Here is a 13,009-nt window from a genome sequence, read left to right as displayed (position 1 = left end):
TTTCTCTTCCGCCTGACGTGGTGGATGTCATCTTGTCAGCCAGGCGTGACTCCACTAAGTCCGTCTATTCATATAGATGGTCGAAGTTTGTCACTTGGTGTGGTGGGAATTCTGTTGACCCTTTGAGAGCCCATTTGTCTGATGTTCTCCAGTTTGCCCTTTCTCTGGCGCGGCAAGGGCTTGCTGTTGCCACAGTTAAGGGCTATCCTTCTGCGCTGTCGGCATTTCTCTGTTTGCCTGACCAGCCTTCTCTTTTTAAATCTCCTGTGGTTTTAAGGTTTTTGAAGGGCCTCACAAATAAGTTCCCACCTACTCCTTTTATTGTGCCTCAGTGGGACTTAAATCTTGTCTTGACCTTTCTGATGGGTGCTCCCTTTGAGCCTCTTCACAAATGTCCTATGAGGCTTTAGACTCTTAAGGCAGGCTTCCTCGCTGCAATAACCTCAGCAAGGAGGGTAAGTGAGCTTCAAGCTCTTAGTTCCAAGCCCCCTTTCTTGACCATTCATGCTGATCGAATGGTTCTTAGGACCAGGGCTGCTTTTCTCCCAAAGGTGGTGACTCCTTTCCACCTTGGTCAATCCATTACCCTCCCTACCTTTTATCCTCCCCCACACCCTTCCAAGGAGGAGGAGAGGTTACACCGTTTGGACCCTAAGAGGGCGGTGTCCTTTTACCTGGACAGAACTAAAGACTGTCGATTGGATGACCAGCTCTTCATTGGGTTTGCTGGCTGCAAAAGAGGAAGAGCGGTCCATAAAAGAACCTTGTCAAGATGGATCGTCCTCTGTATAAAGATCTGCTACTCTTTGGCCGGTAAGGAACCACCAGAGGGTATAAGGGCTCATTCTACAAGAGCTAAATCTTCAACCTCTGCTTTTGTTAGAGGTGTACCTGTAGAGGATATTTGTGGGGCGGCAACTTGGTCTTCCCTCCACACTTTCGTGAAGCATTACTGCTTGGATTCCGAAGTGAGGAGGGACGGCCACTTTGTGCGCTCTGTCCTCCAGGATTTCTTGGTTTCGAAGAGTGGACTCCCTACTCCGGGAGTGGGGACTGCTGTGGGACTCTATTCACAAGGTGAGGAATCCACACGGCAGATGTATCTATCAGAAGAACAAGTTACTTACCTTCGGTAACGCTTTTTCTGGTAGATACAATATCTGCCTGTGGATTCCTCACTGACCCACCCGCCTCCCCGTTGTCCACTCTTCTATACCAGAGCTTCTGTAATGTATTTGTTTTATTCTCAAGGGGTTGTTTATTTCAAGTGTTTTATTGCATTTGCTTCACACTGTGTGTGTTTTACCTTGGTATTTGTACTGCGTATACTGTGTATATGTCTACTGTCATTGGTCCGTCCGTGTGCCTCGAAGGCACGGAAAAAAGGGCGGAACTGATGTCATCACGCCGGCGTGGGCCTTTTGTAGGCGTCGGTGACGTCAGCGGAGTCGCGTGCGATGCCGTGCCTCTATGACGTCCAAGTCCACGTCGGCGCGAAGCTACAAAAAGAATTTCCGAATGTTGCTGATGCAAGGGGATATTCACAAGGTGAGGAATCCACAGGCAGATATTGTATCTACCAGAAAAAGCGTAAGTAAATTCAAAGTAGGGACGTTCTGACACCAGATGTCCACCCCACCAAGATCCAGGAAAAAGAGGGGGTGCTAACTGAAGTCTTATCTGCAGCGGCCCTCTTCTGCCTCGCTGGGGAGTCCATCACTGCTACTCGCCTCACTACAACGAGGCGCTGCGGGGGAGGATCAGACCAGCCTCGGTAGGGAGTCCATCACTGCTGCTCGCTGCGCTACAACGGGGTGTTGCAGGGGAGGATCAGACCAGCCTCGCTGGGGAGTCCATCACTGCTGCTCACTGAGCTGCAACGGGGTGCTGCCGGGGAGGATCAGACCAGCCTGGCTGGGGAGTCCATCACTGCTGGTCGCTGTGCTACAACGTGGTGCTGAATTGGAGTATCTGACCAGCCTTGCTGGGGTGTCCATCACTGCTGCTCGCTGTGCTACAACGGGGTGCTGCGGGGGAGGATCAGATACAGACAAAAGGGGGGTTATGACCAAATCACCCTCCTAAACCTGGGCATAAAACATCAAATATGTATATAAAGAAAAAGAAGGTACAGAGGGACCAATCCAACATTTATTTTCATTCAAGGTACCCTTAATTACCCTGATGTTTCAATTATTTTTTGAAAATTCTGCATAACCATGAATCTAACTCATATATGTGTCAAATGACGGGGCTGAGCACAAACAAATCAAATCAGAGTTTCCTTATGTGTAAACATAATATATACAAGACATGAACATATAAATCACATTCATATATATGATACAATACATATACACAATATATACAACATATACAAAAAGTACAAAAGCACCATTACTGAGAGCAAAAACAATCGGAATGTACACTCCTTACTCCGAGAGAGCAATTACACCTCTAGTCTAATTATTCTATAGGCGCTTTCCCTTTCAACAGAAATCAAAATAATGGGACTCCTCGTAAATATGTTGACGCAGTAACGGTCGCGTTTCAGCCAGTGATTCCTTTCGGCTTCATCAGGACAAGTGTAAGATCCACCGTTCCCTCTAGGGCGCGCGCATGCACCTCCCCTGACGTCAGCGCATACCACCTCGTGTGGAGCGGGCACACAGTCAGGACATCGCGCGAGAGAGTCGCGCCGCTGGCCGCTTTAAAGAAGCGAGCGGTGCAAACATGAGGCACTTTTCCATACGGTGGCGGCGGAGCGGTCGTGGGGAGTGCAGGTAAGGAGGCGGGAGGCTGGTGGGGCTTGTGGCTATGTGGGAGCGTGGGGCAGACTGTGGCCTTTTGTTCAAGTACTGCTGTTAATCAGAGGCCCTTCATTCACAGGCTCTGATTAACAGCAATACTTAAACAAAAGGCCACAGTCTGCCCCGTGCTTTACTAACAAAAGCGTAGTCAGTTTCCAAACACAGCGCGTACTTTAGCACATGCTGTGTTTGGAAACTGTCTCTATGCTTTTTTTAGTAAAGCGCGGGGCAGACTGTGGTCTTTTGTTTATTGCTGTTAATCAGAGTCCGTGAAGGGACTCTGATTAACAGCAATACTTAAACAAAAGGCCACAGTCTGCCCCGCACTTTACTAACAAAAGCGTAGTCAGTTTCCAAACACAGCGCGTACTTTAGCACACGCTGTGTTTGGAAACTGACTACGCCTTTGTTAGTAAAGCCCGGGGAAGACTGTGGCCTTTTGTTTTATGGGGTACATCAGCTGTGCACACCTGGATAGTGCATAGCTGCCAAGGTTTCACATTGCTTTGTGTGACTTTTTCAAAATTTCAGCGTAAATATGAGTGACATTTCAACAACTATGAGTGACACTTTTTCCTCATAAATAGTAAGGCTACATTCTACAGGGTGGGTGGGAATAGATGCATTTGCCATTTGCTATGTTCAAGTTTAAAAAAAAAAAAGAATACATTATTTTTTAAAGGCCAGTGACACATGTTTTCAGACTAAGTTCTGCAGAGTTCTACACAAAATGCTCACAACAGCCTTCCAAGTATAAATGTGAAGTCTTGCCAATGCAACTCGCAGCTTTCATATCTTGGTTACTAGATACATTGAGAATGCATTATTAATTCACAATATCCGCATTATAGTTCCTTTTACAGGCCTGTTCACCCCAGTTTGGTGCAGCCGACGGAACAGTGTGCAGTGCTGGGATTTATGATAAACTAGTCTGGTCTGTTTTTCATAATGTTTTCTTCTGTTGCAGGTTTCGCAGCCAGAACCCCATACATTTAAACAGGCGTACGTGAGTGTATGCAGAAGAGGTAATTGTTGGGTTGAGTTAAACTGTGGTGCATCTTGAACATTGCAGTATCATATATACTTACCCATGTTTTCTTATGTTTTGACGTTTTGCACCCAGAACCCCATACATTTAAATAGGCGTACATGAGTGCAATCAGAAGAGGTAATTGTTGGGTTGAGTTAAACTGTGGTGCATCTTGAACATTGTAGTATCATATATACTTACCCATGTTTTCTTCTGTTGCAGGTTTCGCAGCCAGAACCCCATACATTTAAACAGGCGTACGTGAAGGCAATCAGAAGAGGTAATTGTTTGGTTGAATTAAACTGTGGTGCATTTTGTACATAACAGATTGCATTCATGAGCTAGGCGTCAATGTAAGCCATGTTTCCTTATTTTGCAGGCTTTGTGGCGAAGCAGGTTCAAACCTGCGGGTACGGAAATGTTCAAGCGCAAAGCTGTAACTTCAGGAGAGTGCAGTGCTTCACCACAAAGGAAAAAATGTTGCCTTGTATTAAAGGAAGAGTGGATGAAGGATATTGTGGAGGCTGAGACACAGAAGTCACGAAGCAATGTTTGCATGCAATTCGGGAAACTATTTCTTATACAGTCCAGACATGGGATTGATTTGCAAAGCATGTGCCGAAGCCAAGATTGTTGGGGACTTTTCCACAGGGAAGAAAAGGAGTGATGGCTGGAAACTGGACTACATGAAACGCCATCTACTTAGCAAAGTACACTAGTCTGCCATGGTGATATTGAGAAACAGAATTGCTGCTGCCTGGTTTGGTTTTGGAGTGCGGGCTATGCTGACGGAAACTGCCACTGACAAAGAGAATAGAATGGAAGTAGTTGAACGCTAAAGATCTATGCCTGAGGAGATAAAGATTCTCATCAACAACGTGTTGCTGGCAGTCAAGATGAATACTTCAATGTTATCTGTACAAGACATCCATGACCACCTAGCTTTGTATGTGAAGATACCAGACAGCTGGAGGAGCAAGAATTATGCCTTTGAGTTCCTTGAGGCCATCAATAGCGTGATACACTGTGAAGCTATGACAGAACTTTGGCAAGCTTTGTATTACACCTTGATAATTGAGAGCACAAATATTTCTCTTGCAAAAATAATCATCCTGTACTTCAAGTTCCGACCTGTAACATTAACTGAGCACAAAACGCAGTTTGGGGGCATAGTGAAGCTGGCTAGCTGTAATGCTGGGGCTATCACTACTGCCGTGAAAGAATTCTACACTGACAATGAACTGGACCTCATGAAAACGGTCATGTTCACATCCGATGGTGTGTCGGTGATGCTGGGTAAAGAATAATGGTGTTGCTACTCGCCTTAAACAGTCCATTCCTCATCTAGTTGAGCAGCATTGTGTCGTCCATCGAGAAGATTTGGGAGTTGATGATGCCTGGAAGAGGGTTCCAATGATTAAAGAGATGGAGACATTATTGAGGACTGTCTACACTGTGTTCTCCAGATATCCTGCAAGGAAGTCCAAGCTGGATGAAATTGCATCGGTCACTGAATGTGAAGTTGTCTCTTTTCGACCACTGAATGAAGTCCGGTGGCTTTCAATGCATTTTGCTGTTGGTGCAGTAATTCGTAATTGCGAGACTGTTCTTATGTACTTTGAGCATGAGAAAGTTGAGGAGAATGATCCAATTGCTAAATATTGTTATGAAAAGCTATCGGACTCCAACTACCATATTTCCCTTGCAGTACTTAATGACATTCTGGGAGAATTTGCATCTTTGTGCAAACTATTCCAAAAAAGTTATTTGACTACTGTTGAAGCTGTACAGTATGCAAGAGCAAAGATTGGCCAAATTAAGCAACAGTATTTGAGGGACACTTTCTTTTGGAGCAGCGACGTAACAGATCTGATGGTGTTGTACAAGGAAAGGCAAGAGTTTGACAGTGGGCCTATTTTTTCTTTTGTTTCCCTTCTTTGTGAGCACATGCAAAAAAGGTTCCCTGCCGACGAGCTAAAAGAATGGGCAAGTTTTGAGATCCAGGCAATAGCAACACAATCACATTTTGATTTTGGGACTGAGAATATTCAAAGACTTGTTGAAAAGTATAAAAATGTCTTGGCCCTGGGTGATTGTGAAACACCAGAAGATGTTGTTCGACAATACAGAGGCTATATATATGTGCTGGCAGAACAAGTAAAGGGTGGGTTATCTACTACCTTTCAAGACATGGTGAATTTCACTGTAAGCAATGCGGCTCAGTATAGTATAATGTCTAAGCTTGTTCAGGTCTGCGCAACATTTCACGCATCTAGTGCAGACTGTGAACGAGGATTCAGCCTCATGAATACTATCAAGAGTAAATTGAGGAATAGACTAAAGCAGAAGCATTTGGATAAGCTGATGAGGACAAAGGCCTCCCTCCTGAATGGGAAAGTTGACCCAGACCGAGTTTATCAGCACTGGAAAAATAGCAAGGATCGCCGTGAGAAGCAACCCTGTCACCCATCTAGTGACGCCACTTGACGTGTCTGAACTGCCCTCTCCGTTCTTGTGTATATGTGATATTGTATAGGCTCGCAACATTTCCCCACCCAATAAACTGTGATCCAGTTAACAATATTTATTAAAATCTTATGATGGTACCACCATTGAAGTCTTGTGCTTTTCTAAACTTGAAGTGTACTTGCCTGTGTAACCAATTCATGTCAGGGCGTGATTATCCATTTTGCAAACTGCCCTTAAGACCCTTATTGTGGCGCTGTATGTGTGAAAATGCACCATCTTTTCACTTTTTAAATTAAACGTTTTGAGTGCCTTTTGGCACCGCAGACACGCACGGTATGGTTCCTGGCGCTCATAGCCATGGTTGCAGCGCACAGAGACCCTCCACTGCCACACACAGAGGAAATAAATTAGAGGGAACATTGGTAACAACACATCTTAAAGGAGAGTAATACTCTCCAACTCAAGGACAGCGAGGTAGTTACGGGGCACAAATGCCCGGGAATACCCGGCACATAGGACCACTCGAATCCTGTTTTATTCACGTCGGTCCACCAGGTCAGCAAACCCGCACACGCTCACTCTCAATGTAGGCAGGGATCTCGTCTCCTGCACCTCTGCTCTCGCCAGTGAAAAACGAGTGGTACAGAAGGCAAAAAGGGCACAGAAATACCGGAAAAACGAGTGGCACAGAGGCAAAATAAAGAATACAGAAATACAGGGGCAGCTATGAACAGAAGGCAGAACGGGCAAAGAGGCACGGGGGCAGCGAAGGGAACAGAAGGAAAAATTGGGCTTAGAGACACGGGGGCAGCGGGAGGTAGAGTCCATCACTGCTGCTCACTGCGCTGCAGCCGGGTGCTGCCGGGGAGGATCAGACCAGCCTCGCTGGGGAGTCCATCACTGCTGCTCACTGCGCTGCAGCCGGGTGCTGCCGGGGAGGATCAGACCAGCCTCGCTGGAGTGTCTATCACTGCTGCTCACTGCGCTCCAACAGGGTGCTGCCGGGGAGGATCAGACCAGCCTGGCTGGGGTGTCCATCACTGCTGCTCGCTGTGCTCCAACGGGGTGCTGCCGGGGAGGATCAGACCAGCCTGGCTGGGGAGTACATCACTGCTGCTCACTGTGCTACAACGGAGTGCTGCGGGGGGGGATCAGACCAGCCTTGCTGGGGTGTCCATCACTGCTGCTCGCTGCGTTACAACGGGGTGCTGCGGGGGAGAATCAGGCCAGCCTCGCTCTGAAGTCCATCACTGCTGCTCGCCTCTCTACAACGGGGTGCCGCGGGGGAGGATCAGCCAGCCTGGCTGGGGAGTCCATCACTGCTGCTCGCTGTGCTACAACGAGGCGCTGCGGGGGAGGATCAGACCAGCCTCGCTGGGGAGTCCATCACTGCTGCTCGCTGCGCTACAACGTGGTGCTGCCGGGGAGGATCAGACCAGCATCGCAGGGGAGTCCATCACTGCTGCTCGCTGTGCTACAACGAGGTGCTGCGGGGGAGGATCAGACCAGCCTCGCTGGGGAGTCCATCACTGCTGCTTGCTGCGCTACAACGGGGTGCTGCGGGGGAGAATCAGACCAGCCTCGCTGGGGAGTACATCACTGCTGCTCACTGTGCTACAACGGAGTTCTGCGGGGGAGGATCAGACCAGCCTTGCTAGGGTGTCCATCACTGCTGCTCACTGTGCTACAACGGGGTGCTGCGGGGGAGGATCAGACCAGCCTCGCTCTGGAGTCCATCACTGCTGCTCAGCTCTCTACAACGGGGTGCTGCGACGGAAAATCAGACCAGCCTTCCTTCAGCGGAAACGCCATTCCTGAAGGAATCCCACAGCCCATCAAGGTCTCCCTTACAGGAACACATACAATCCAGTGAATGGAGAAGTTTGTGGAAAAGATTCCACAAACCCCCCTTTCCACTCTAGAACACCCCAGGAACAGGGGCTTGCCCCTGGAGACTCACTCACAGAGGTCTGAGTGTGTCTTGCAAGGGGCATTGTTTTGTTTGCAAGCAGCTCTCAGGGCTTCCTCACTTCTGTAGACGACTTCCTGTGCGAGAAGCCACTATGGCTCTCGAAAAAGCCTGAAGACCAGCCCTTTTTCTCCAGTCCAATTTTCTACGTTACTTTTTCTTCAGGTCCTAGAAGCATTGGGAGTCTGTGCAGAGAGGGTAGGAGGCAAACTATGAAAACAAGATTTCTGGCCAGTGGATGGAGGGCCAGAAGTTGTTCCCTCCACACTCCTCTTTCTTTTCAACTTTTTCCTGTCTTGCTTACCATCCCTTCTCCTCCTCCACTACTCTCCCCTCTCCCTCCTGCATTAGCCACCCCCACGCTACCCACGACCCTCACTCCTTTCCCCTGCTGTCACCTGTTCCCATTTTTTTCTTCTTGCCCTTTCATCATGACTATCCGTAGCCCTCCTCTTCATCTCTTTCCTCTTCATCTCCTTCCCTCCATAAAGCTCACTACCCTTCTCATGCCCTCCCTTACTCCTCTCTACTCACTCGTCTCCACTCATGTGTCCTACCGGAACCTGCCCTCTCCCTCTCTGCTCCAGCACTCCTCACTCTCAAACTCAACCCTCTTCCTCAACTGAACTTTCCTCTCATTCACCTCCCACACCCTCCTCATCCCTTCTTTCCAACTAGAACCCCTCTCTTTGAAACCTTTCTTCTCTCGTCCCTCCTCTGCTTTGTCTTCTCCCGTCCGCGCTCATGCCACCCCTCCCCTCCCTGTCCACCTTCCTCTCTCATCTTGACTCTCTCGCAATTACTGTCTTCACCCCCCTTCATTTTGTGTTCTCTGTCTGCCCTCTGTCCGCACCCCTGCTTTTCACTCCTTCCCTTTCAGCTGCTCTCATCCTCTCTAGTTCCCCCTTCGCTTCTCTCTTCCTTTTTTGTCTCCTTGTGTCCACCCCCTTTTCTCTCTCTTCCTTTCGTATTCAGCTCTCCATACCACCTTCCTCCCGTTCTCCATTTTCCTCTCTCGTTTCTTGCCCTTACTTTCTCCCTCTTCCACCTGCTCTTCCATGCTTAGGGGAGAGAGCAGAAGCACGTTAGCACTGGTTAGCCAACGTGCACAGAGTCCTAAGGCCACAGAAACAAATTCAGCAAAAATAGGAAGGGTGAAGGCACCAGTTTGGGATGACCCTGCCTGTAGAGAGGGCCAAGTCAAACAAATTCAATAGTTGTTTTCTTCAAGTGCCACTAACAAGCTGAATCTTGCAGTAGTCGCATCGATCCTTCATGAGTGACTTCCAAGGTATATCATCGGTAAGGACGTAAACTCTGGAGAGATGAGATAAAGGCCGGCGTAGAATGTTGAGTTCTGACGTTCACGCAGTGTAATCAAGATGTGTTCAACTACTCTCCGTGTGTGGCTTGGTTATTGGCGAGTACCTAGGCTGGCAGGACGCTATAACTGGTGACAATATAGGGGATACGAAGTCCGTACACTGAGAGCGCTCTTCCAGAGAGTTTGCCGTGGTCAAGCACACTGCTTGTGCGTGCCACATGTGCCTCAGTTGAAGTGCAGAATCAATGCTGGCACTGGCGGAGTCTCAGCGCAGTGCCAGCCTGAATAAAATGCTTAAAGATAAAGAAAGTGACACTGAAAGTCCACATGTCGCAGGACAGGAACTGAATGAAACAGCTTCTAATGGAATATATGGCGCCATTACGCAAATTAATACCATTACGCTATGTGGAGTAAGAAAACTAAAGGTGGACAAAGAAAGCACACAGAAATAGTTCAGTACACATTACACTGAAATTCACATGCTATGAAGCAGAGATTAACCAGGTGTTTATGAAGAAACATTTCAGCACAAAATCGACCAGTGTTATCTGCTTTCATGTACTAGTAGTGTAAAAAGATTTATCTCCTTCTCTAAACCATCAACAAATCATTGTCTCTCAACATGCTGGAGAGCAGTCCCAGACAGAGGGTCGGGTTGGGTTTGCCGAGTTTCCACAGACGAAGCGGCCCACCACCAAAGCTGCTGCACAAGGGGCCCAGAACAACTTCTTAGACAGCCATAACATACAGAGCTCCGATGGAGAGCCAGGACGAGAACCAAGCTCCAAAAGTCATTAAGGCTGACCCTGAAGCCGGCACATCACGAGGCGCTAGAAAAGCTCTGTCTGATCAAGTTCCACAGGAAGTGCCTGAGAGAGCACTACTGTCCTCCAATGTATACACGGCTGCTGCATTCTTAAAACCGCAAACTGTGTTTGATTTTGCAAAAAAACAGAATATTGGCGATGATGGATGGATAGAAACTTTTGAAGATTTCATAGATGCAATAGATGAAAAAGAGTATAAAGTATCTTGAGAAACATGGCCAATGAAGGAGGCAAGAAACCATGAAAAAGAATTTACAAGAAGGTGAAAAGACATATGATCAAATCGAAAAGGCCTTTAAGGTCAAGTTTAAGCCAGTGCCAAATGTGAATTATAAAAGATATATCTTCATCCAGAGACCAGGTAAGACCATTGATGAGTTTGTTGAAAGACTGGATGTTTGGTAAAGCACTGTAAATTCAATTAATTTATGATGAGGAGGCTACCCTCCTCAGAGTGATCAATGGATGTCTGTCGGAAGCATTTCAACGACGAATGCTGATGGAAACTGAGCTTGTATCAAGTCCTCAAGGCTGCTTGCGCTGACAAGCGTACTTATCGCCAAGTGACTGACATGGAGGCTGTAGATGCCCAAAGTGCGTCTGTCATGAGCACGAAAAGTAAGCCAAGGTACAAGGCTGAGGGACACAAGGTACTGTCTCCACAGAAAAACAAAACGTGTTACAGATACGGACTGTCATTTCCACACAAAGGTAAATGTCCCGCCATTGGACAGATATGCATAGACTGTGGTAAAGCGAATCATTTTGTGATAAACTGCAACGCGAAGATAAAAGTAAGTGTGTAATATAGAATCTATTTTTACTTAATCCTGCGTGGATTCCCTTTTTTGATTTACTCACTGTGTTGCTGCACTAGTGTGTTGCACAAATGCTCTGCACATTGCATCTTTAAACTAGCCCGACTGCTCTGCGCCAAGCTACCAGAGGGTGAGCGCAGGACAGGTTATCTCAGGTGTGTATCTGGTTTACCCTGACTAGAGTGGTGGATTCTGCCTGGCTTAGGTGCCTACCCTAGCCAACCAGAACCCCCATGTCGAACAGTGGTTCTTGTGAATCACTTGATTTCCCAGCATGCTCCTGCTGCAGGACCAGGTCAACGCACTTTGTGTAGGAGGACTAGCCACCATTTGTGTCTCAAAGGGAAGTGTGACTCTTTTTCCTAGAACATACATTTTTTTCCCCTGAATTGTAACTGTTCACTTCTCCATATTATATCAATGCAGCTTTTTCAAGAAATATTTTCTTCATGTAATTTTCAATGTTTTTTCTATTTTGCAGAACAATCACATCTAGAAAATATGAATGGGAAAGAAAGCCATAAAGGTTCCGGAGGCAAGATGAATTTTACTCAAAATATCTACTTAAGGAAACGGACAGAATGCACATGAAGGAGAGACGCTTTGCTTGTAATGTGTGTGACAAAGAATTTATCAATGAGACACTTCTTGTGAGGCACAAAAAAGGACACACCAGCCTCAGGCCATATCCCTGCGAAACATGTAAAAAGTGTTTCAGTCAAAAGGCAACTTTTTTACAGCATCAAAGAACACACACTGGAGAGCGGCCGTATCACTGCACAGTGTGTTCCAAGCGCTTTGCTCATAAGAATAGCCTCGTACAGCATCAACGTGTACACACAGGAGAGAGGCCTTATCACTGTACTGTATGTGCCAAGAGCTTCACTCGAAAGAAAATTCTTCATGAGCATCAACACATACACACAGGAGAAAAGCCTTTTCACTGCACCATGTGTGAGAAGAGCTTCAGTCAAAAGACAAAGCTACTAATGCACCAAAGAACACACACAGGGGAGAAACCTTATCATTGCACTGTGTGTTCCAAGCGCTTTGCTCATAAAAAAGGCCTTGTACAGCATCAAAGCGTACACACAGGAGAGAGGCCTCATCATTGCACTGTGTGTTCCAAAACCTTTTCTTGTAAAACAAACCTTGTACTGCATCAAAGAACTCACACAGGAGAGCGGCCTTATCACTGCACTCTGTGTTCCAAGCGCTTTTCTTATAAGGCGTCCCTTGTACAGCATCAAAGCGTACACACTGGAGAGAGGCCTCATCACTGCACTGTGTGTTCAAAGCGCTTTGCTCATAAAAAAGGCCTTGTACTGCATCAAAGAATACACACAGGAGAGCGGCCTTATCACTGCACTCTGTGTTCCAAGCGCTTTGCTGATAGGGGCTCCTTTGTACGGCATCAAAGAACACACACAGGAGAGAAGCTTTATCACTGCACTGGGTGTTCAAAGCGCTTTTCTCGTAAGGCGACCCTTGTACAGCATCAAATCGTACACACAAGATAGAGGCCTCATCACTGTACTGTGTGTTCAAAAACGTTTTCTCAGAAGGCAACCCTTGTACTGCATCAAAGAACACACACAGGAGAGAAGCTTTATCACTGCACTGAGTGTTCAAAGCGCTTTTCTCGTAAGGCGACCCTTGTACAGCATCAAATCGTACACACAAGATAGAGACCTCATCACTGTACTGTGTGTTCAAAAACCTTTTCTCAGAAGACAACCCTTGTACTGCATCAAAGAAC

General features: G+C 47.0%; 1 protein-coding gene across 1 annotated transcript in view; it reads left to right on the top strand.

The window, feature by feature from the left end:
- Positions 1-12,770, top strand: part of LOC144757962 (uncharacterized) — a 64,426-nt gene extending 51,656 nt beyond the window's left edge. Inside the window, 3 exon segments of the mRNA XM_078646405.1 lie at positions 11,732-11,824; positions 11,827-12,120; positions 12,181-12,770. Of these exon segments, the coding sequence (XP_078502531.1) occupies positions 11,732-11,824; positions 11,827-12,120; positions 12,181-12,770 (977 nt within the window).
- Positions 12,771-13,009: the final 239 nt, after the last annotated feature.

This window comes from Lissotriton helveticus, chromosome 1_1 (genome assembly GCF_964261635.1).
Source record: "Lissotriton helveticus chromosome 1_1, aLisHel1.1, whole genome shotgun sequence".
Lineage (NCBI taxonomy): Eukaryota > Metazoa > Chordata > Amphibia > Caudata > Salamandridae > Lissotriton > Lissotriton helveticus.
Note: the sequence above shows the minus strand (reverse complement) of the source record. Positions and strands in the feature narration are given on the sequence as shown.